The following is a 25,342-nucleotide window of genomic DNA, read 5'->3' on the forward strand; positions in this document are numbered from 1 at the left end:
TAATTAAGGGTTTTAATTGACGTTGGAATGGGAAGGTTGTCTGGGACCTTTTTGACACCAATTTAATCTGGTTCAAAGTGGTAGGGTCTCCACCGATTATCATTTTTTATTATTCATACATGGCATGGCATCACTGACAAGGCCAGCATTTATTGTCCAGCTCCTAATTACACAGGGGGCAGCTAAGAGTCTGGAGTCATATGTAGATTGGACCAAGTAAGGATGGAAGTTTCCTTCCCTAAAGGATATTAGTGAACCAGCTGGGTTTTTCCAACAATCGACAATGGGTTCACAGTCATAATTAGAGTCTTAATTCCAGATATTTATCAAATTCAAATTCCACTATCTGCCGTGGTGGGATTTGAACCTGGGACCCCTGTACATTAACTGGGTCTCTCCTGGATTAATACCACTAAGTTATCACTTCCCTTTTCCGCTGAATTAAATGACCCCCATTCCAAACTCACTATAGGGGAAGGCATAAAACAGCAACATTGTTTTTACAGCAGGACCACCTGTCCTACATGCTGGATATTAAAGGATAAAAGTTTAAAGTTGATAAGTTAAGTTAAAGATAATGAAATAATATGCTGATATATTTGCTCTCATAACATATGTACTGAATAAGATAGGTATTAAGATCAGAAAATTACTTTGATCAAGTCATTTATTTGAAACATTTCTTATATCCAACAGATTTCATTCAACATTTCCCTTGATCAGCCTTTTTCACACAATTATTTTAATGAACACCTTTAACATAATTATAAAACGAAAGTACCTATGTTTATACAAAATTATTACTTAGGAACCTTATTTGACAAATATTTATTTACATAATTAATTCACTTTCATTTGCTTTACTTGGTTTCACTCTAGTTTAACTAGATTTTCAATATTTACTGCAATGTCAAATAATTATTCTCTACATCCTTCTCAAAATCATCAAAATTAAAATGTATATCTACATCTATTCCTCAATATTTGCTAATATACTGAATATGTCATCGTCAGTTGTCAAAGGTAACATCTTTAGTATCACTCTCTACATTTACAATGTTGCTGTCTGCAGTTTCATTGTTGAAATGTTAAATATTTCAGGATGGATCACTTTAGAATTTCTTCTTTCTCATGTCAGAAGAAAAGAATTCCTTGGTAACCCTACTCATTTGAGGTGTTTTTCGAGAAATGTTTTGATTTTGATGTGTTCTCTAGGGACAAGTGGCTCATTTATGGGTAGCAATTGAGCTTTACCACATACTCAACACATTGAAGGCGGCTCATTTCTCCACCTTGTTGTGCCACAATGTTCTGATCTTTTGGTAATATATTACAGACCTTATTCTAAGCGTTGGATGTGCTATGTTCCTTGAGACACCATCCACCCAGTCCATGTCCTGTTGAAAAAGATGGCTTCCCTGCAGCCATTTCCTGCTCAACAGAATGTTAGTGAGTCTTTTATCTCTCTCCCCATCCCAAAACCACCTGTGGAGGAATTCCCACCTGGAACTCTGTATTTCTAGAAGTGCCAAGTTTGGGTGGTGGTCACTTCAAAGATTATAACCAGTCTGGAAGAAGAGGTAGTTATACAGACTGGACCAAGGAGAAGTCTGGGGTGTTGGTCAATCTGGTTGGAATCTTCAACAAGATGGGTGAGGAGTGCAGGACAGAAGGGCTTAAAATACAGGGACGGTGGTTAGGAGGATGGGGGATGTCTTGGGGTGGTGGTGGATCTGCTCTTGCAGTGAGGATTCTTTCGATGGGCCAAGGGGACTGCTGCCTCACAGTGCCAGACACCTGGGTTCAATTCCAGCCTCGGGCAGCTGTGTGGAGTTTGCACGTTCTCACGGTATCTATGTGGGTTTCCTTCAAGTGCTCCAGTTTCCTCCTACAGTCGAAAGACGTGCAGGTTAGGCTGGATTGGCCATACTAAATTGCCTATAGTGATCAGGGATGCGCACACTAGGTGGATTATGGGAAATGCAGGGTTATAAGGAATGGGTAGGGGGTTGAGTCTGTGTGGAGTGCTCTTCGGAGGATTGGTGTGAGCACGATAAGCCAAATGTCCTGTTTCCATACTGTACGGATTCTATGATTCTATGGGGACCTCAAAAGAAAACTCCTCCTTCTTGTGCCATACCAGCCCACCCAACAAAAGCTGTTGGGCTCCCTGTTTAGTGTGCATTAATTAATGGTGTGAGCAGAATGGAGTCCCCCTTAGAATGGGAGACAAGTCAGGGCAGGGTATGTTGCCAGCAGAGAGGCTACATGCTGTATTTTATGATTCCCTCTCCCCAATTTCAAACACTGGTGGGGAAGACAAATTTCACCCCATAATTATGATGAAGATCATCAGTGATAGCTTCCTTATGGGGACTTGATCTCTGGCAGCATTCTTTTTTCTTGCATTTGGAAGCTCTGTCAATTCCTTGCCTTTTAATTTTCCCAGGGTGATGTCTGTGTCTTTACCAATTAATTCATAATCTATTGTATTGATGGAAGTCTTTAAGATAATGAACGCAGGTGATAAATCATAGATTTCCACCTATGAGGAAGACCAAAAGACCAAAACTACAAGTCACAAATAAGTACAATGATCAATTCAGGAGAAACTTGACAGAAAAGTGGTAAAACAGATTATTGAGGCAAACATAATTAGCAGCATTTAAAGCCATGCTAGATGTTCACAAAATGTAGTTTGATCTTAGTATAAAGGCCATGGGATCAGCGATCAAAGTACATTTAGCTCTCACTCATTTGTATGGATCTTGGGCAACGTGAAGTTAGTTTTGTTTATATTACAGCATTGCATTTTGAGAAACAGTGCCTGATCTCGCTTGAGTGACCTTCAGTGATCTGGGTTGCTGATAAAGTAAGTGATTTCTCATTTAAAGAAGAGCTACCTAGAAACCAAAGGCTACAGCAACAAAAACTCTGCCATAATTTTACTGTGCAACAGCATAGATGCAAGAAATTCTGGTATTTGGGTGATATAGCAAACAACACGTCTTGAACTGTTTAAATGTAACATCCAAACCCTGAATAAATAGCTGCCTTGGAATCACTCCAGAGTATCTGCTATTTTTATAACATTTGATCTCTGATTAATTTTTTTTGGATATTTTTGGTTACGTTCTTCCGTCGACAGCCAAGGTTAATGTCAATGGTGATTGCAGGCATATTCTCTGCCATTACTGCAAGTTTCACACACCAAGAATTCAACAAATGTGGTACCAGCAGTACAAGTCTATCAAGAAATAATTTGCAATGACTTTTATGGTCTGTGTGTGTTATAATGACATAACTCATACAGTGAAAAGATTGTGTAATGAAACAATCCAAAAATGTATCCACATTTATGACTCAATTTAAATTTTAAAAAAGTGTTTGATATGCTGAGAAATGAGAGAAAACAGTTAAATTCAAGGCCATAAGACCGGGAGAAGTCAATTTAGCTCTTGGCAACCCTTCCATCATTGAGTGAGATAAGGCTGATCTGTGATCTAACTCTATAGACCTATCCTTGTTCCTTATCCCTTAATACACTTGCTTGATTATCATCTGTCACTCTCAGATTTAAAATTAATGATTCATTGATCAACAGTTAGTAGTTGCAGAACAGAACTCCAATCTTCTACCATCCTTTGTGTTAAAAGTGTCCCCTCAATTCATTCTGGAATGCTTGGGCCTGAATTCTAGTCCTCTACTCCTAAATAGTTTCTGACTACCTATCTTTTTGTTCCTCTTAATTTGCTATAAATTGGATCAACTTATGCTTTAACTTGCTAAATTCCAAAGAATACAATCCTGGTTATGTGTAATCTCTGCTGACAGTTCAGCCCTTGGCAATCAGTTAATATTCTATTAAATCTAGGTCAGAAACCACACCACACCAGATTATAGTGCAACAAGTTTATTTGAAAATACAAGCTTTCAGAGCCTCAGTCTTTCTTCAGGTGTTAGTGAGAGAGGTAGTATCAAACATAACGTTTATAAGTAAAAGATCAAAGGTTCACACCATTGATGAGAAATGTATTAAACAAACTTAAGATGCTGTTAAATCTTTAATCAGTTAGAAGGTTTTAATTGATTAATATGTATGTGTAAATCCCCGAGGCATAGTACATTGGCGAAACCATGCAGACACTATGACAGTGGATGAATGGACACCACACAACAATCACCAGACAGGGATGTTCCCTCCCAATGGGAGAGCACTTCACAGGTCAAGGACATTCGGCCTCGGATCTTCAGGTAAACATCCTCCAAGGTGGACTTTGGGATACCCAACAACGCAGAGTTGCCGAACAGAGGCTGATAGCCAAGCTTGGTCCCCATGAGGACAGCCTCAACAAGGACCTTAGGTTCATGTCACACTATAGGTGACCCCACCACACTACACACTCTCACCCACACACTCACCCACACTCACACAAACACACACGCACGCACAGACATACTCACACAGATCCTCTGTCATACACACACTGTCTCACACACACACATGCACACACACTCTCTCTCTCTCCCCCACACACACACTCTCTCCCACATGCACACACACACTGTCTCTCCCACATGCACACTCACACACCGTCTCTCCCACACGTGCATACGCACAAGCACACTCACTCTCTCCCTCACACACACACACATGTGCACACATACACTCACTCACACTCTCTCTCCTTCACACACACACGCACACATACATGTGAATCTATGGGGTGAATTTGTATTTGCAGAATCATTTTATTTTGTTCAAAAAGTACACAATTTATGGACAGTCAGTCACTGAGGCGTTGTATAAATTTCTACTTTAGAAATAAAACCAGTCTGACTCCAAACTAAAACACAAATTCTAAACAAGGCCTCACACCTTACATGCGTTGTCTGACCTAAAATATCACCGTTTCTTTACATTGATAAAACCTTTAGTTCTCTCAGGACGTGACTTGAAAGGAATTTGGAGATTTACATATACATACTAATCAATTAAAACCTTCTAACTGATTTAACAGATTTAACAGCATCTTAGAGTTGTTTAGTACATCCTCATCAATTGTGTGAACATTTGATCTTTTACTTATAAATTCTGTGTCTGATACTACCTCTCTCACTAACACCCAAAGAAGGACTGATGCTCTGAAAGCTTATGATTTCAAATAAACCTGTTGGACTATAACCTGGTGTCGTGTGATTTCTGACCTTGTCCACGCCAGTCCAACACCAGCACCTCTGCATCACTGTTAAATCTATACCACTCTTCTTTCAGCCCAGGTCTTCTCCCAGTACTTGCAAGTGTGGTGAAACGAGGGCTTTGTATAGCTGAAGGATGTCTTCTATTCCCCTATATTTTAACCTCTGCACAATGGTATCACTGAAGTTTGTATAGATTTTAGGGCACCTGAATTTGTGTAATTATACAATTAGAAGGAAAACACATAAATCTGAAAATACCAATTTGTGAATGTTACATTCACAGCTCCAGTAAAGTGTAACAAATGGGCTGAATATTGTGGTCTAGAGCTATAATTATCTAATCAGTAAGACAGGAAACCAACCATAATTAGATAACTACAAAGGCAGAAAAATTCAATGAATAGCTTAGGACCAATTTTGTGAAAATAATTTGCAACACAAACACATTTGTGGAAATGCTCATGTGCAAGTTCTGACAACAAGATTTATTCAGTAGCCACAGAAAAACTAGAACCGCAATGCAGAAGTACCAATGACGAAGAGTTAGCCATGGTTTAATTGGTAACACTTTTAAGTGAGTCAAATCGTTGTGGATTCAAGTCCTATTCCAGGTTGTGACTGCAACAATCACAGATAATACTCCAGTGCAGTACTGCAAGTGTGCTTTGCTCTTGGAGGTATAGACATTTGTATAAAATGTTAAACCACGATACTGTCTCTTCTGTCTGGTGGGTGCAGAAACTTTCTTCTTGAATGCAGTGAGACCTGCTAAGTATTTGCAGCATTTTCTGTTTTCAGTTCTGAATTCCAATATCTGCACCATTTTGTTGTTGTATTTCTGCTCATTATAGAATGTGCTCATTGTAGAAATTGCTCAGAATAGAAAATTTTTTCATGATTAAATCTTCACACTATAGAATCATGATAGAGCCAGTAAATTTTCATTCCATTCATTCCAGTAGAATGCAAATTACAAAGGTTCAGTAAGAGGCAAGCAATCCCAATTATTGCCCATTTGTAGAAGGCAAAAAAAATTCCCAAATGATCATGTTTTATTTCAGTCAAGAGAAAACAAAGTGGGGCTGCTGTATTGAGGATGCGAGATCCCATTGCACTATGAATAGACGTTTATCTTACTTAATTATTAATTTGCATTATAATAACATATTCTAGTAGTTTAGATGAAATAATACACATTAAATAAAGAATATTCAGATTTTTCAGTTTATTGAAGTATATATTTTCCAATAGTATCGAATCGAATTAAAACTATTTATACTTCCTTAAATTGTAAGTAGATACTTCTCCATTTGTTAAAGTTTCAGGGCTACCCCGATCTAAAGAAAATATGAATAATTATGGAATTATGTTCTAATATAAAGCTTATTATAAAAATAATTCTATCTTATGAACTTGAAGTATCTGCAAATTTTGTTTTCCTTTTATTCTTTCCTGGCATGTGAGGGTTGGTAGCAAATTACTGTTGAATTGAATGGCTGGATGGGTCATTTCAGAGCACAGTTAAGAATCAATCACAGCCTACCGCCATACTAGTCTGAAAATGCCGGAACTTATTTGATCTCACAAGCTAAGCAGGCTCAGGCCCTGGTTAGTACTGGATGGAGACCATCTGGGAATACCAGGTGCAATAGAAGGACTCCAGTGGTGCAGAGGTAGTGTCCCTAATCCTGGACCAAGAGGTCCAAATTCAAATCCCACCTGCTACAGAAGTGTGTAATGTCATCTCTGAACAGGTTGATTAAAAAAAAAGATTAAATTTAAAAGAAAACAATAGACCAGAGCACATAAAGATGGCACATTACCCTCCCTAAAAATAAATTAATGAACAGGCTTATGCAACAATCCATAAATGTCTTATGATCAGAGCTACTGAGGCTATTCCAGATTTATTAACTGATTGGAATTTAAAATTCTACCAGTTGCTGTGGTGAGATCTGAACCTGTATTCTCAGAGGATTAGCCTGGGACTCTGAATTTCTGACAAAGTAACATTAAAGCTGCACCACCCTTTCCTCAGGAATGCTAACTTTTAAGTATTATTATATGTGTATTCTCTTTGTAATCAATAACTCCAGGCTCTGCTCCACGCAGTTTTCCTGTGATGATATTCTCACCTAGTATCTGATTCTCTTTGTTTCAAAAACGTGTCTAGGTCATCTTTTCATGTTATCTTATTATTTCTTTTCTCAATAATATAGTGTAAAAAAAAAAGTTTGTTTTAACAACCTTAACTAATGCATTCACACGCCCTGTCAAATTCCTGAAGAGAATCCTATCTTGATTTGGTAAGATGTGGAAAGACTTTTCAATATTGTTCAAGAAATGCACACTTACTTGTGGGCTGCTGCTCATTATGCAATGCAATTTTTCATCTGTAGACAGCATAGTTGTTTGTTTCATTTAATACTGTCGAAATCATAAACCAATAATAAATTGTTTAATTTCTTTCTGTGCAATTCTTAGAACCTGATGAGATGAGATGATCAGGGAAGGAGTCAAAGTGAATTGCCTCTACATTATTCAATTTTACGCTACTTCTGTGGTGATATTTCAAACATGTCTTATTTGTCAAGCCCAAACAGGCCAAGTATGACCAGCAATAACATAATTACTCTGAGCAGCTGAGAAAAACTATATGATTTACTTATTAAAGCCATTAACAGGTAAATAGTTAGTTAATTTCTAGTCTTTTGCTAATATTCAATAATCAACTTTTCACTCAACATTAATATTTTCCATCAATATTACTTGTAATGAATTTCTTTTCTAATATTTTGAAGAACATTGGCCTTAATGACCAGTTAATAAATAATCCATTGGTCATTGGTTCAGACCAAATATTTTGGATGAGGGACGGTATCTAGTATAAGGAGAAATGAAGAGATTATTATTATTTGCTAAACTATGTTGTACAAAGTGAAGGATTAAATTATTCAGGGGTTTTTCCAACACTCCTTTAACCTTTGACAAAAGATCGTTGAAAACTCCACAGAAATATTTTAAGCATAAATACCCATTTTATTGATAAAAGGGCGGCACAGTGGCTCAGTGGTTAGCATTGCTGCCTCACAACACCAGGGACCCAGGTTCAATTTCACCCTCGGGTGACTGTCTGTGTGGAGTTTGCATATTGTCCCCGTGTCTGCATGGCTTTCCTCCGGGTGCTCCGGTCTCCTCCCACAGTCCAAAGATGTGCAGGCTAGGTGGATTGGCCATGCTAAGTTGCCCATTGTGTTCAGGGATGTGTAGATTAGGTGGGTTATAGGGGGATGGGTCTGGGTGGGATGCTCCAAGAGTCAGTGTGGACTTGTTGGGCCGAAGAATTTCTGAAGAAGCGTCCCGACCCGAAATGTCAGCTTTCCTGTTCCTCTGATGCTGCCTGGCCTGCTGTGTTCATCCAGGTCTACACTGTGTTATCTCTGACTCTAGCATCTGCAGTTCTTACTATCTCTTAGATTGTAGATGTCCTTCTGTTAAGGATATCAATGAAACAGATCGATTTTTTTTAAAATCCCAATGATTTTGCAATCACTATTATTGATATGAATTTTCTTGTTCTAGATTTACTTAAGTAACTGAAATTAAATTTTCCAGTTGTTGTGGGGTTTGAATTCACATCAAGTAATTATTAATCTCAGTCTCACTCGTCCAGTAACATAACTGCTGCTCTACCACAAAACACAAGTGAACGCTGAAAATACAGAATCAAAGGAAAATGCTTGAAATCTGAAATAAGAACTAGAAATACTGGATCAAAGAATAGCATTTCTGGTTGATGATCGTTCATCGTAACGAATGATGATATGTTGGATCTGAGGGTGTCATGTGACCATGCAAGAGGATCGAGCAATTGGGAAAGCAAGTGATATTTTGGCTTTCTTCACAAGAGTACTTGATTACAGAAGTAAAGATGCCTTGAAAATAGGCGACAAGTTTTGATAGAGGATCTGGATTGGCGCAGACTTGGAGGGCCGAAGGGCCTGTTCCTGTGCTGTAATTTTCTTTGTTCTTTGTTCTTTGCTGTTACTACATAGAGCATTTGTAAAAGTCTCCTTATCAAAAGAACAAGGTATTTGCTGTAGAGAGAACGCAATGACATTCGCCAGCAAAATCCCTGAGGAGAGATTGAGGAGACTGGACCTGTCTTTTCCGGAGATATCTCATTGAAACTTAGGCAACTCTTATGCAGTGTGTGAGAGGCTCGAAATACATGGAATATTTCCCCTGACCTGTGATTCTAGAATCAAGGAACATAGTCTCAGAATAACATGTAGGTCATTCAGGACTGGGATGAGAAGGAATTTCTTCACTGAAATGGTGATGAATCTTTGGAATTCTCTACCCCACAGAGCTGTGGAAGTTCAATCATTTAGCATGTGCTAGACAAATTGATAGATTTCTGAATATTAATGACATCAAGAGATATGGGGATGATGCATGAAAATGGCAATAAGATAGGTGATCAATAATGGCCTAATTCATTGATAGAACAGTCCCACTGGGCAGAATAGCCTACTTGTGCTCCCATGTTTCTATAATAGGGTTAATTGAAAAGAGAGGACTCATGTTTCACAGAGGTTGTGTCCCTCCCTCTCAGCCAGGAGACCTGCGTTAAAGTCCTTCCTGCTCCAGAAGTGTGTAATAACAACTTGGAGCAGGTTCTTTAGAAAATATCTTAAATCAAAAAAGAAGGCGACACATGGAGAGCATAAACATCAACATGGACCCATTGGGCTGAATGGTCTGACAATAATTTATATGAAGAGAGGTGATGATTTACAATGAACAAGATGACAGACATTGTTAGTATAGCATTTACTTTACAGTAATCTTCTTCATTCTACAAATTTTTGTGAAATTAAGATACTTGTAAATGTTAAAGCTTTTGACTTCTGTTATCCAGTTGCACTAATGACTGTGCTTCCACTGCTTTCTGCAGAAGAGAAATCTCTACTAATGACCCTTCACCCTCTGAGAGGAAAATCTTCTCATCTGCAACTCAAAAGTGTGTCTTCTTATTCTTAATCTATATGTGCCCTTGTTCCAGTCTTCCACACAAAAGGAAACATTCCTTCAGTATCCATCCTATAACATGAGAAAAGGATTGGAAATCATTGTAGTGGAGGGAGGGTGCAGTCAATCTGACAGTGTGTCCAGGAAGAGGGTTCACTTTGAAACAAACTTACCTCTAATACTTTCAGAGCAACCTGGTTAAGCCACCCCTACTTCCAGCAGGAACTTTGCTCACCAATTTGCCCTTATCCCAATCCTACCAAAACCAGACAGGAAATGTTTCCAAAATCAGGCCCTTAGTACATGTGTAGCTTTAAAAAAAGCACTATACAATGCTATAAACCCAACAGTACTGGAGAGAAATGTTAGCTCTGATTCAAATGTCTGAAATCAGCTCAAATATTAAAGGTTTTTCTTCCTTTCCTCCTGTACTACTCCCAGTTTTGCATCTGGAAATGAGGAAGTTAAGTGTGTAGCAAAATTGATTTGAGAAATCTGATGTGTTTTAATGAGCTTTAAGAGAATCATGTGGCAGTTGTTCATGAGGGAAGATTAAACAGTTCATGTAACAGGGTGTCAGACTTAATTCAGCAATACGACAGGTAAACTGTTTAGCACAGTCTCTATTTATCGAACTTTGTTGTCATCTTTAAATTAACTGGCATCATCTTTGTTGTTGGTGAAAGCCAAGTACCATCAGAGGCTCTACTAAAAATTTAAACACCCAGTACATGGGTACTGTTCTATGCTTTCAAGCTGTTCACTGCACTTTGTGTACTAACGCTTTTAAAAAAGCTGAATATTAATTTACCCAAAGGCATTGTAAACAGATAAGTCATAAACAGTTTAAAAGCCTGAGCCTAGTGCTCCTCAGTCTGTTTAATTTTCGTCTTTGGGAATGAAAAAAGTCTCAACATTTAGTTATTTCAATGCAGACCTCAAATTATCAAGAAATCTGGGAAACACGACATGATCATAATGATCTATAGATAGTGAACTGAACGTGGAAAATGTAATCCAAACTGAGGTACTGTTCCATAAGCTTATGTTGTGCAATTCTGGAAGGGAGAGACCATTTATGTAAAATGTATACCATAGTACATTGTCACCTAATAGACTTGGATTTTTGAAGTGAACAGCAGTAATGAGCGAAATATCTTAGTATTTATGAAGTGCACGTAACTAGCAGAAATGGGCTTTGTCTGGCATGATTTACAAATTTAACAGACATTTACACAAAAAAGTTCAGCGGACAGAATTTTGAGGAAGGTACAAATTATTACATTCATCTTTCTCTAACGTCCTTCAGCCTGACAACCCTCTGATAAACTCTGACATTCCAATATTGGACTCTGCAACACTGAACTAATTCACCCAGCTATTGACTATGTCTTCTAATCTCAGATCCTAAACTTTGGAAATCCCTCCCTAAAATTCATTTTTTTTAAAGAGGGTACGATGGGCTCAACAGCCTCTTTTTGCACCATAACAATTCTGTGATTCTATAAATAAAACATTTATTCAGTTGCAAATAAATTGATGATATATTCTATATGGGCGCAAAATAATAAAAGAGGTCAATATAAGTGTCGAGTAGTGAAGAATTAACTGCATTCACTCGTCTGAATTGTTTATTTTTATCTTTCATTTTTCCCTCAGGTTTTTACCAGATATGGGAAGTGCTACATGTTTAACTCAGGAAGTGATGACAAGCCTCTACTGACTACCGTGCAGGGGGGTACTGGCAACGGCCTTGAGATCATGTTGGACATTCAGCAGGATGACTATTTGCCAGTCTGGGGTGAAGCTGGTAAGAACGCTTTCCTCCTATTCTGGCAGAATTGTAGGACTGGGAGGAAAGTTACAGCCAGAAATTATGTGAAGCGAGAATTAAAGTGTTGAGCATGTACTATCATTATTTTTATGACCTCAATAGCTCCATCTCTACATTTGTAAGATTTCTCAAAACCTACTTGTAAAGAAAAATCTGTTTGACTTAATTTACAAATGAACCAAAACTTTCTTTAATATGAAGCAGTGAATGTTACAGCCAGGAATAATTTAAATGGCAAAACAGCTCCTCCCCTGTTGTAATCGGTGATTTAAATAGGTTTGTTGTTATTAGTACTTGGCATCCAGAAAAGAAAAAAAAATAACTCAGTAGTTCCCCATTTGATTAAAGTTGTACTGAACATGTAAGGTAAAATATGGATGTAGCAGACACAGAGATTTATTTACACTATTCTTCCTTGACTAGTTTCCTAGACATGACATTTTAAATCTTAATTTAAATCTCAATTCAAAAACATTGTGTTCCATATCATATTCAATAATCTCTTTTTTGTACTTGTTAAAAGTGCTGCTTTTTTTTTACCTTGTGTTAATTTATAATGTGAATTGCTGGAATCAGCAAGCAAGAGTTAAAGCAGAAACTCACGCAATGAGACAAAACATCTGTTCTGTTCCAGATGAGTTGCCTGTTAGGTTCTTCATGACTGCAAGTTGATAAGTCTGAAAATAAAATAAATTGCAGGTGACAATGCAATTGGCTGGAGTTTTTGTATTTAATGACATGCATCCTTGCCACTGCCAAGGATTGCTTTTCTTCAGTGCTGATAAATTATCCCTGTTCTAATGTAGGATGGGAAATAGAGTTGTTGGTTGTTTTATTCCACACTCGGAGAGCATGTTGACAAGCAACCTGATCTTGTGTCAAATACTCATTTCAACGTGGGGCATCAGCTTCGATTTCTCGCTGTTTTGTAAACCTTTTGAAAAGGAGACAAGGCATAAAGATTGAACTGCTGTCTGTAATGGATAGCTAGAGGTCAGAGTTCTCCTCTTATAGAGTTATATTAGCCACAGTCAATCTTCAGTCGGCCATCATTCTGTGAATCTGTTCAGGCCACAGTCTGAGCATTTGTTTATGTTTTAAAAAGCAGTTCCAACCTAGTGAGGGAATGCATTAAAGGCAAGAAATCTGATTTTTAAGATCTTTGATTATCAATAAAATGTGTTGAACCTTTGTTATTTTATAGACTCATGATGTGTTACAGAAAATTAAAAATGTATTTTATGTGAGTTGTTGATCCAGTTATGTGTCCAAAGCCTGCATTTCAATTTGGCAAGAGCATAGTGTATTCAAGTTACAGTCAATCTCATATATAAGTTGACTCCCGACCTTTGGTCCTAAACTCGTACATTTTTCAAGTGTCATGCGTTAGCTTTGGGAGAGACGGTTATGGCAACAGTCGAGAGAGTCTTGTGGTGATGGTTTATGATATATTATTTAGGAACTTGATTTCTATCGTAGAACCAAGTAGGTTTTTGATTTTCAGTTTAATGGCTCAGAAACTCTTTTTTTTAAACACTCGCTCTAAACAGCATTTCTAAGAAATCATAATACCAAAGCTAAATGACTGGAAAGTTTATCTCGTGTGATAGTTGCTGAATAATTACCAAGTTGGGCTTTATGACAAAGGGAGGTCAGAGCTTGTTCAGTTCAGAAGAAAATACCCATGACAGCAGATGTGCTATTTAGCAGCCTCAAAGTTGTCAAGGCTTTTTTTTTTCTTTATTAGAGTTTAATTCATAAAATCAGTTAGTTGATTTGTATGTAAGTGTCTCTGAGAAAGATTGTATAGCGCAAATCACATCTGGTAAAACACAAGATTATGTTTATGATCTTGTCAGTTGAGTCAGAAATTTTAAAGTGAAGATAGGAATGATACATCACTGGAGTAGAATATATGTAAAGGATATTGCTGGAAAAAGAGTTGACATTTTTGCTACTTACAATAAGATCTTCCCATACAAATATGCCTTACATAAATTTTGTTTTTTTTTCTCCTTTTGGGTAATAAACTTACGTTCCTTTCTTAAGAGTGTCCATAGTTCCTTGAAAGTGGAGTTGCAGGTAAACAGGATAGTGAATAAGGTGTTTAGTACGCTTGCCTTTATTGGTCAGTGCATTGAGTATAGGAGTTGGGAGGTCATGTTGGCTGTACTGGACATTGGTGAGGCCACTTTTGGAATACTGCATGCAATTCTGGCCTCCTTGCTGTAGGAAGGATGTTGTGAAACTTGAAACAGTTCTGAAAAGATTTACAAGGATGTTGCCAGGGTTGGAGGACTAGAGCCATAGTTTAGGACTCCCCATGGGATGACGGTGTCCAAAACTAGAAGGCATAGGTTTAAGTTGAGAGGGGAAAGATTTAAAAGGGACCTGAAGGCAACTTTTTCACATAGAGCGTGGTGTGTGTATGGAATGAGCTGCCAATGGAGGATGGTACAATTATGACATTTAAAAGGCATCTGGATAGGTATATGAATAGGAAGAGTTTAGAAAGATATGGGCCAAATGCTATCAAATGGGACTAGACATATTTAGAATATCTGGTGGCACAGACAAGTTTGACTGAAGGGTCTGTTTCCATGCTGTACGTCTCTATGACTCCATGACTACGAGTCTACATTGGGTCCATATATGAATATGTTCAGTGACTGACCACCATGGCTACCAAATTGTAAAAATAAAATTAATGGGCTATCATTATGGTTTAAGTCTGGAACCTGACTAGTCCAGTCAACTGGGATCACAACAGACTTTTTTTTTTAACAATTTCTCCTAAAAGACAGGTTAGAAACCTGAGGAAGTAATCTGGGGCAGTCCGTCACTGCTGAATTCAGAACCATGGCCAGCAACCAGTGTCAATATTATTAGCAGCACTTCCAAAGGCATGGCATGGATTAATCATGAAAAGTATTTCTTGTGTAAAAGTCAACTCTGTATATTTTGTCCCAAATTTGATCTCAAAAATCTGTTTTTTACATGAGCATACACAATCTATTCAGTTTGTTATCTGAAAGAACCTTGATTTCCATTCCAGGAGCCAGTGTAAAAATTATAAGGATTCCTGTGATTTGATCTCCAGATTCATATCAATGATCTTGGCAGAATCTGACCAGAAAAGAATGCAACCAGATTGTCAGAGATGCAAGGTTTACTTATAGCAGTGGCAGGTAATGCTGAACCAAGAAAATATCTAATGAGAAAGTTGAAAGTATTAGAATAAGCCTGCGTCCTAAAAACAGCTAGACATTCAACTAGTTTATTTAGTTTACAGATGCTATCTAACATAACTGATTTTTTTTTGTTTAATATTGAATCAACATGATCATTCCTCTTTACAAAACGACCCTTATCTGAAACCCTCCTTGAGATATGTTGGTGTGTATTCATGCAGTCTAGTCCTATTATCAGAGTAAATAACATGCTTATATTTTTTTCAGCATTTACAAAACATCCTTTCCTATTTTCTTAGATATAAGTAATAATTCTTATTATGGATACAAAAAAGAGAATGTGATTGTAATCAATATCTCTTCTCTGATGTTGACCTAGCACTGACCTGGAACTGATATTTACAAATTGATAATGAATCTGTTTGACTGTCTCATGATGCACCTTCTGTAGTCATCACACCCTCAGGTGCCACTTAAATCTGGAGCTTCTCCTGAAATCTAGATGCTACCCATGTGCCATGGGGTCTCACTTGTCTGATCTTATCAGTCCATGAAAAATAGATCATTTCTTCTTGTTCGGAAACAGGGGTTAATTTGAATTTCATTATGCTAATTACATATCACAGCATCCCTCAGCATGTACAATCTGATCTTTATTCAGATAATGAACTACAACAGTGCTATAGCAGTTCAGTACTATTATTACTGCAGTCAATAATCTTCCTCCTATGGTACAGTTACAAGTTCATGGTGCCATGATGTCATCAGAAAATTGTAGAATGATACAGCACAGGGGGCTATTCAACTCAACATGTCTGGGCCAGCTCTTTAGGACGACTGTTCACTAACTTGCTTCTGTTATTTCCCATAGTTCAGTGTTATATTCTATTTTATCAAATTTTGGATTTCCCCAGTCTCAACTAATTCTTCATCCATCATTCATGCCATTGTTATCTCCAGACTGAGCTGTTTGAACATAGTTCAGGTTGGGCTCCCGTATTCTAAATTCTGTAAACTTGTACTCTGGATTGTGAACAGTTGTAAACTGAGCACTTTGCCTTGCAATACCCCACTTAAAACAGGCTGCCATCCTGAGAATGAAACATCTATTCTGACTCACTGCTTTCTATCTGTTAATGAATTTTTAATCCATACTAGTATATTACCACCAAGCCTATGCACTGTAATTTCATTTGTTCACCTCCTGTGTGGGACCTTATCAAAAACCTTCTGAAAGTCCAAATATGCCAAATCCACTGGTCCTCTTTTATCTTTGTAATGAGAAGCAATCTCTAAAACATGGTGAGAGGTTGGAGAGCTCTGAGATGTAGAGAGATCTGGGTGTCCAAGTGCATGAATTGCAGAAGGTTAGCATGCAGAATGGAAATAATCTGGAAAGCTAATAGAATGCAATGGTTTATTAAGAGGGCAATTGAATGCAAGACTAGTGAGGTTATGCTTCAGGTATACAGGGCTTTGGGGAGACCGTATCTAGAAGACTGTGTATAGTATTGGTCACTATACTTACAGAAGGATGCTAATGTGTTGGTAGCAGTTCAGAGATGGTTTGCTAGACTAACACATGGAATGAGCAGATTGCCTTGTGAGGAAAGGCCAGACATGCTAAGTCTGTAACCTCTGAAGTTTAGAAGCATCAGAGGCAACTTAATTGAAACATATAACTTCTTGAGGAAACTTTATCAAGTCGATGTTGAAAGGATACTTCCTCTTCTGGAAGAATCTAGAACTAGGGGTCCCAGTTTAAAAATAAGGGGATGCCCACCTAAAACAGAGATAAGGAAATGTATTTTTTTCTTTCTCAGAAGGCTGAGAGTCTTTGGAATTCCTTGAAAGGCAGTGGATGCAAAACCTTCAATGTTTTTTAAGACAGAGGTAGACAGATTCTTGATTACTAAAGACATGAAAGATTAAATGGGGTATGCGGAAATGTAGAGTTGCTGTAAAAATGAGATCAGCCATGATCTTAACGAATGGCAGAACTGACACCAAGGGCTGAGTGGCCCTGCTTCTATTTTGTATGTTTGTAAAATCTTTAGCAAATTACTCTGAAAAAAAACCTGATTAAAACACCCAGAGCAGACCATTTATAGTGATTGGAACCAGGTGGATCTCAATGATGAGATCCTTCATTGGGATCGTTAAACTGGTCCAATCAGGAAGCCCTGGCTGTTAGATATAAAAAAAGGGATTCAGAATCTCCTTAGTTTAGAGGACTGACTCTGAGCTGGCTGGTCACGGCCAGTATACTGTGCACATGTAAATAAAGGGTGACTTGGTGATGGGATACTGGCCTCTGTGCAGTTATTTCTCCATTCATTCCTCATCTGAATGGCTGATTTTTGTGAATGGAATTTCCTCCCATCCCTGATACATTGTGCTTTGATTGTAGAGACATTGGCTCAGAAGTTCTGATGGGGAGATAATCGTGGCAACAGCATAGAATGGACTTCCTTATCAGCACCATACGGAAATTCTAACGCAGGTAACTGCATGGGAAGTTGAAATTTCCTTGGAGCTATTACCCAGCTTCTAGAACCACCCCTTCCCCATCACCACCCCCCCCACCCCCTCAAAACTTGCAGACTAGGAGATTTCAGAGGATCCCAACTCTAAATTTGAATTGTTACCCAGGAAGATTTAGAGCGTTAGAAACCTACCCTAACTCCTGGGTAACTGTGAAAATGAATTCCCAAATCAGCATTAACTCTCTCAACTATAGCCCCTGATAACCTCTGACCAGATACCCCAAACTACAGGCACAGGTACAGCACCACCCATCCCTGACACTGCTTCCTCCCCCTAATCCTTCTGGATCTGTCTCCACTGCTTCAGAGCAGAAGGTACTTTGCCAAGAAATTTGAGGGCAGAACCAATCAAAATGTGCCTTTTTTTTTCAGTCCCATAGAAGGCTGAGTCTTGCCAGAAATAGGCTAAGTGTCAATTGCATTAAGTTTCTTGAAGGGCTTCTCTTCGTAAGGCATAGTGAGTTTTCCTGAGCAGTTATCCCAAACATGCCTCATTAACTACTTTCTGGGCCCCTATTATTCTTGCCCAGTGCTAGCCCAGTTCTCCCACTCACTGCAGGTGGAAGTTCTCAGCACTGTCAGGATATCTCCAGGATGTCCCAGCATCTCTGGCAGCAGCACCATCTGGGAACCAGAGCTGTGCACCTGATCAGATGTTGGTAGTTCAAAGTGGCCTTTCATTATCACGCAGTGGTACTGCAGACACAAAACAACCCTTCTTACACCACATGTTCTCACGCACCACCTTAAACTACACCTGCAGTTTCCATGCTTACATGCCCCCCAAGTCCTGAACACTATAGTTCAGTCCACCATCATGATACACACTCCCTCCATCAAGGTCCAATGGAGTTAACTACCTGTAACAGTCCCCAGCACCTCAGCATTATGTCCTCCCATGCATTACCGCTCCTTCACCTTCCATGTAAAATTTTCCCCCTTTTCCATTCTTGCTCCCTCTGCATCCCAGATTTCTGCTTCCAATTCCCAGTGTTAAGAACACCTGCATCATCTCTCACACCACTACAGTGATCCCTGATACCTTTTGTGATCTTAATTCCACTGAGACCCAACAGTGACCTTGTCTAAACCCCTGACTGAAAGCTCTGCCTGATGCCTGACCAGACCTGTGACTGATCGCCATGCCATTCCCTAATTGACAAACTGCAAATCCTTTGATTGCTAGCACTGGGCTGCAGGACTGACTGTGGCTCACTCCTGGACTGGATTGAGATGGGCCCCTGACTCTGACCACTACAAGTGGATGACTAACCGTGCCCAAGTGCCTGAAATGACTGCAGACATTGCATCGAATAACTGTATTGGGACCTGAAGACTGTCAAATGCCTGCTATAATGTGACTGAGGATTACTGTCCTTCAACTTTGAGACATGGCTATTTGGTTGAAATACATGCAGAGTATTTGCAGCCGCAGCTACTGATACATGAAGCTGTGAGATTGATGGAGTACTTTGGTGTCTTGCAATATGTCAACCCCCTTGAATGCTGGCTACTACCTGGATAGGCTGCCTGGTTTTGTATCTGCGTTGATTTGTAAGACAAGTTTTGTGAGTCTTTAAAGTGTGGCTGAGAGGGAAAAGCACAAAAAGACAAGACAAGGCAGGAATGCTATAGAGCATCCAGGTAGAGACAAAGTGAGTGAGCACTAAGAGAGCATGTGAAGAGCCCTGAGGTGCAGACTGGTCCAATTCATGAGCTGGGTGCATATCCCTGTGCACAGTGTCCTTGCAGCAGCATTCCAATGAGATGGGCTGGCGTGTTCTGAACTGCAGCATGGCATTAGAGAGGCATACTGTAAGTAGATTGAAAATGTGCCATGATGATGCAGAGAGGCTAGAATGTGTTGGTTGCCAGTGTGTGTGGGCATGGGGTGCATGTTATTGCTGCCTATTGAGTGTCCCCTGAGATGTTAGTGGCCAGATATCCAAGATAGAAGTTCCGAGAAACAAACAGTGAGCTGGAGTCAACAGGCACATCCTCTAACTTGCATCTCAGGAATTTGTGGCATATAGTTTATATTAAGAGATGAGAATAAGTAATAATAGAACATAGAACAGTACAGCACAGGAACGGGCCCTATGGCCCAGGATGTTGTGCCGAACATGACGGCAAATGAAACTAATACCTTCTGCCTGCCCTTGGTCCATATGCTACCATTCATTGCATATTCAAGGATAAAAGTCCCTTAAATGACCTTATCGTATCTGCTTCAAACACCAACCCTGGCAGTGCGTTCCAATCTCCCACCACTAAAAACTTGCCCCTCACGTCTCCTTTGAAGTCTGCCCTCTCACCTTAACTGCATGCCTCCTAGTTTTACACGGTGATAATGAGTGATAATCCCTGTTCATGACCATTTTACAGGCCATTAGAAAGAATCCCAACTCGAAACCCAAGTTGTTTTGGTTTTGATTTTGCAATGGACCTCACAGGTCATTTCACTCAATTTTCCCAAATTCCTTGCCTTAGCCCACGTTGTTGAGGGCCGGGAAGATTTCACACAGAGTTTCTGATTCTGATCAGAAATTCTGTGCCATTAAAATGTCACAATCTTTGTGTGAGGGCTGCAATTTCTGGCCTCCATTGTACTAACTCAGGCATCTCCGATAGCTCATTTTTACAAGTGGTAGGAAATGTTCCCCAAGGAGAGTGCAGACAGCAGAGTTTTGCGAAAATTTGTTAGTATAGACCACGTTAACTGACTAACACTGAAAAATTGTTGTCAATGAATTCTGCGCACTGTCAGATTTTACATTACATGTGTAAATACTCAATCATTTCACTCAAGTAAAAGAATGAACACTGACAAAGCACGATGCCAATTTTGAGTGTTAGATCTCTACCTCAATGTAAGTTTTATTCTAAGACAATGAGAAAAGTGATTATTAAAGATCATCAATAAAGTTCACATTCAAATTCATTTGAACTAAATTAGAGGCAAAATCTTACGGAATTTGGATGGGTCTTGGCCACATCTGAAAACTATGTGAACACCCGCAATGTCTCTTGTCAGGAAGGCTCACTCAGTTTTGTTCAATCAGGCACTTGAGATGCCAACAGCGAACCTGGGATCACAGACCCCAGCCTGCCAAACTCTGCCGGCCACGTAGTGGTGGCTCCAGCATATGTCTACTCAAAGCCTGGTATTATTGTTGGATCTCAGCCAGAGTGTGTTATGATGGGCCCGGGGTGTTGTGCGATGGGGGCATGGGAAGGGGGGTGCACGAGGACGAGTGTCAGAACAATGACAAGAGGTTGGCTCGCGATGGCCTCTCCTTGACACTAGGACCCTCAATGAGATGTTGTGTGCATATGGATGAGGACTCTGTCTGACAGCATGCCCTCACAGGTTGACTTGTCATTGCTGTCCACATGGCGAACTACCTCCACTTTGCCCGCTGCTGTGTTAATGCCAGCAGTAGTGGAATGAAGCCCTTAAATTGGCATGAATTGCCACAACCTGACACCCTCTCAGCTGATAAAATGCGTTTCCATCACTAGATCAGCCTGGACAGGGGCAAAAGATTCTGTTCCAGGTTTCTAATGGAGCACACTGTCCCTAATGGAGCTTTTCTCTCTCCATCAACATACTTGAAATAAAAGTAACATTTCGGCAAATGGAAACTTTCAAAATTGGCAGATGACCATTATAAATAGCCTATGAAAACAAAAGCAATAAATTTATATTTATTAACATTTTTAATAAGAAACATCAACTGTATCTTGCTGGGATATCGAAATTCTTGAGACTTCCTGCCACTATACTTTCTGCTGTCATAGTTTAATTACATGCTGTAGCAGCGGATAATGTCTGCATCTAAAGTTTCTAATAGATGGCACTACTTCTTAGTTTGCTTACCTTTGGCAGTGATGTGGCATGAAATGCATACTTACTGGCCACAGTGTCTTGGCAACCACCAGCAACACTGAACACAACCACACACAATGCCTGATAACAGCACTTCACATCAGCACCTTGTGGCAGTGCTTGCTTCTCATGAATTGGTCACTTTCGGTGTCAGTGAAAGTGCACTATATGAAGCTCCATGATTCACAACAAATGACTATCTATGTATGGCACCTTACATTGATGAACCAATGCCACCGAAACATATTGACTTTACATAATCTCAACCTTTTGCTACATCCACTGTTACCTCCAGTGCAGTATTATCAATGTGAGCCCTATTAGCCTTGTGTTCGAGTCTTCTGACCTTCCCCTGCTGCTCCTGATCCTATTCTCCCACCCAACTGGCTGCTCTTTCATCCTGATCTAGGTTTAGTTCCAATTATGGGTCCTCAGGTCCTCTACATTGATGGTAAAAGATCTCTTGGGTATTCCTGTGCTCATACCATGACTAAAATACACCACCGTTACTGTCTCCCATTGTACTCCTTCCATCTCTCATATATCAGTCCTTCTGGAGACAGAACCTCAGTTCTGGCCACCATACTCTCAGTCCTGGCCTTACTGAGAAATTTAAAATGGAGGGTCAAGGCAGATTTACCCTTTTGTTTCCCACACCAACCTGGGTGATTGTGATTTTAAAGGATTCCCACATGGAGCTGAAAGAGTCCTCTGTAAAAATTCAGATATCACTAAACCTTCTGGATACAGTAGCCTGAGCCAAACCCACTAAGAGAAGTTATTAGAAATAAAAATAGAAAATGTTCCACAATCTTATCATGCCTGGCAGCATGTATCAAAAAAAGACAGAGTTCACATCTGAAAAAGAGTCATTGGACTCTAAACTTAACTCTGTTTTTGTTTTTTTTTAATTTCAGGTTTGCAGTGTCTGCAATATTTTGCTTTTAAGGGAGTTGATTATCTTATTTTAGTTTCCTTATGGATCAGGATGGCAGGAATATTTCTCAAGACCCCATGAGGAGACTCTAAGCTTTCCTGTTATATTATGTCTCACAGATAATGTACAATACACCTTTAAAAGGTATGCTCATGATATCACCAGCATATCATAGCATGTGACCTGCTGGTATAAAGATCTCAGCCTCCATCTTATTGAGTCCTCTTGCAGCATGACATACTGAGGGAAGCGCGCTACAGTTTGTAACCCAATTGCTTAGTACTAGCTCAGGCTCCTGTGATTGCAATATAGATATATGTATACAACAAGAGCTGTAATAAAAGTATCAATTTTTTCAATCTTAAATTACCTGCATCTAGTTCAAATATGATGGAAGCTAGCGAAATTATTGCCTTATCAAATACAAATACCTTGTTAAGGCTAAAAAGCCCATCACTGCAGCCACAGATTGGATCGCCTTTCAGCTATGGAATCCCCCTCTTCCCTTTTCATTGAATGTCAGGGACCAAGTCTCTGGTTGCTGTCTACTGAACAACACAAATTTAACATTTGACTTTTTGCCAACTTCCCTTCAATTTTGGGCAGCAAATCAGCAAGTGGCACTTAAATGAGTAAAACAGTTAAGACGGGGTTAGCTGACTGGTTACCCCTTTAGGCAAATCACACCACTCACTCTAAAGTCTTTCCAGCTGATAATAAAAGTCAAGGCCTGTTTTCTAATTCAACTATACTGTCCAGTGCGCACACACATCCCCAGTGAGGGAGACAGCCTGATTTACAAGGGTTACATCTCATCACACCGTTAATGACAAATATTGCACAGATGACAAGATAGAGGCAAGAAAAGAGAGATGTAGGGGTATGAAATTACACAAGTGGTGGAACTGAAGGGAACTATAAAAGTAACAGATAAGTGTAACAAAATTTTGAGGAACAGGTAGAAGAAAGAGAAAGGGGCAGATCAATTTGGGGAAAGATAGACATCAAGGAAACAGAGACACCTTGGAAGACAGAAACATCAGAAAAACAGAAGCAGAGTGTGTCACAAAAGCATTGGTGCAGCAAATGATAGATCAGAGATACACGCACATTCTTATGTGATCCTCTTCAATTTACGAAAGGTAACTCTACATGAGATCCTCTGGCAATTTGTTATACACTTTTTGCACATTGTGCACAATTCCTTCAATCGTCACTTTCTCCTATCAATCTCATGATAGCACAAATTGGAGTGTGTTTTGAGGCACCTAATATTACTAATACGCATTGCCCTTACTCCCAAATCCCAGCAAATGCCAAATACTGTAGTTGAACTCAAAGAAGAGTGATGTGATGTTACGGCTGTACAGGGCGTTGGTTTGGCCACATTTGGAATACAGCATTCAGTTCTGGTCTCCCTGCTGTAGGAAAGATGTTGTTAAACTTGAAAAGGTTTAGAAAAAATTTACAAGGATGTTGTCAGCGCTGGAGCTATAGGGAAAGGCTGAATAGGCTGAGGCTATTTTCCCTGGAGCGGTGGAGTGACCATATAGAAATTGATAAAATCATGAGGGGCCTGGACCTCATAACCAAGATTTTTTTCCCCGGTAGGGGAGTTCAAAACAAGAGGGCATAAGTTTAAGGTGAAAGGGGAAAGATATAAAAGGGACCTAAAGGGTAACTTTTTCATGCAGAGGTTGGTGCCAGTATGGACTGAATAGCCAGACGAAGTGGTGGAGGCTGGTACAATTACAACATTTAAAAGGCATTTGGATAGATATATGAATTGGAAGGATTTGGAGGGATATGGGCCAAATGCTGGCAAATAAGACTTGATTAATTTAGGATATCTAGTTGGTGTGGACGAGTTGGACCGAAGAGTCTGTTTCCATGCTCTACAACTCTATGACTCTATAACCTCACAACAGTAGTCAGTCTCTTCCAACCTCATCCTAGTTTAACCAGAACCAACATAATTTCACTGTTTGGACCATATTAAGGCTTCTGATCATATCATTTATTGTCCATCTCATAAAAAGACCGTATTCTCCAGCCCACCATAAACAAAGCTACAGAATAATCTCTTCCTAGAAAATGCATATCCCTCAACTTGCAGCAGTGTAATCACTGGGCAAGCAGTTAAGTACAAAAGCCTAGAAAGAATTCCTCAATTGAGCATAACCTTCAAATAGGTACAAATGGTCTTATTGGCATCGGCATCATATAAGACAAGGTAAAGATTATGCTATATCTGAAGTCTTAACAATGATACAAATAATATTGCTCTACTGCATTCAGCCCTAAACTGTCATCCCTGCTTACTGTACCTACAGTAATCAGTTGGAGAAGTTCTATTTCATTACTTGCACCTTCCAGGCCAAAGTGCTTTTGTCAGGTCATTTCAGTGCAGAATGAGTAAAATTCAGTGATTTGATTCAATTATTTACCAAAACGAAAGCAATTATGTACCACTCTCTTTGTCTGTATCAGCCACTTAGGATCTGGATCAGATGTGTTTTACAAAATTAGAAGGAAAATGGCACGAAGTGAGCAGACAGCAAAGCCACTCTGTAAAATCGCTACAGGACACAAAAGCAATCAAGTCCTATGATTTTAAGTAATGAGACACAGGGAAAGTGCGAGCTGTGTAAAAAGCAGTGTTAGCACTTATGCACAGGGCATGAGCAGTGTTCCCTTCTCTGAGCCAGT

The 25,342-nt window shown here is 39.3% G+C and overlaps 1 protein-coding gene across 1 annotated transcript in view; it reads left to right on the forward strand.

The window, feature by feature from the left end:
- Positions 1-25,342, forward strand: part of asic2 (acid-sensing (proton-gated) ion channel 2) — a 416,856-nt gene that overhangs the window by 254,130 nt on the left and 137,384 nt on the right. The window contains exon 2 of the mRNA XM_048614808.1: positions 11,896-12,046. Coding sequence (XP_048470765.1) covers positions 11,896-12,046 — 151 coding nt within the window. The remainder of the gene's footprint in view (positions 1-11,895; positions 12,047-25,342) is intronic.

The sequence above is a fragment of the Rhincodon typus genome, chromosome 30 (assembly GCF_021869965.1).
Source record: "Rhincodon typus isolate 14 chromosome 30, sRhiTyp1.1, whole genome shotgun sequence".
NCBI lineage: Eukaryota > Metazoa > Chordata > Chondrichthyes > Orectolobiformes > Rhincodontidae > Rhincodon > Rhincodon typus.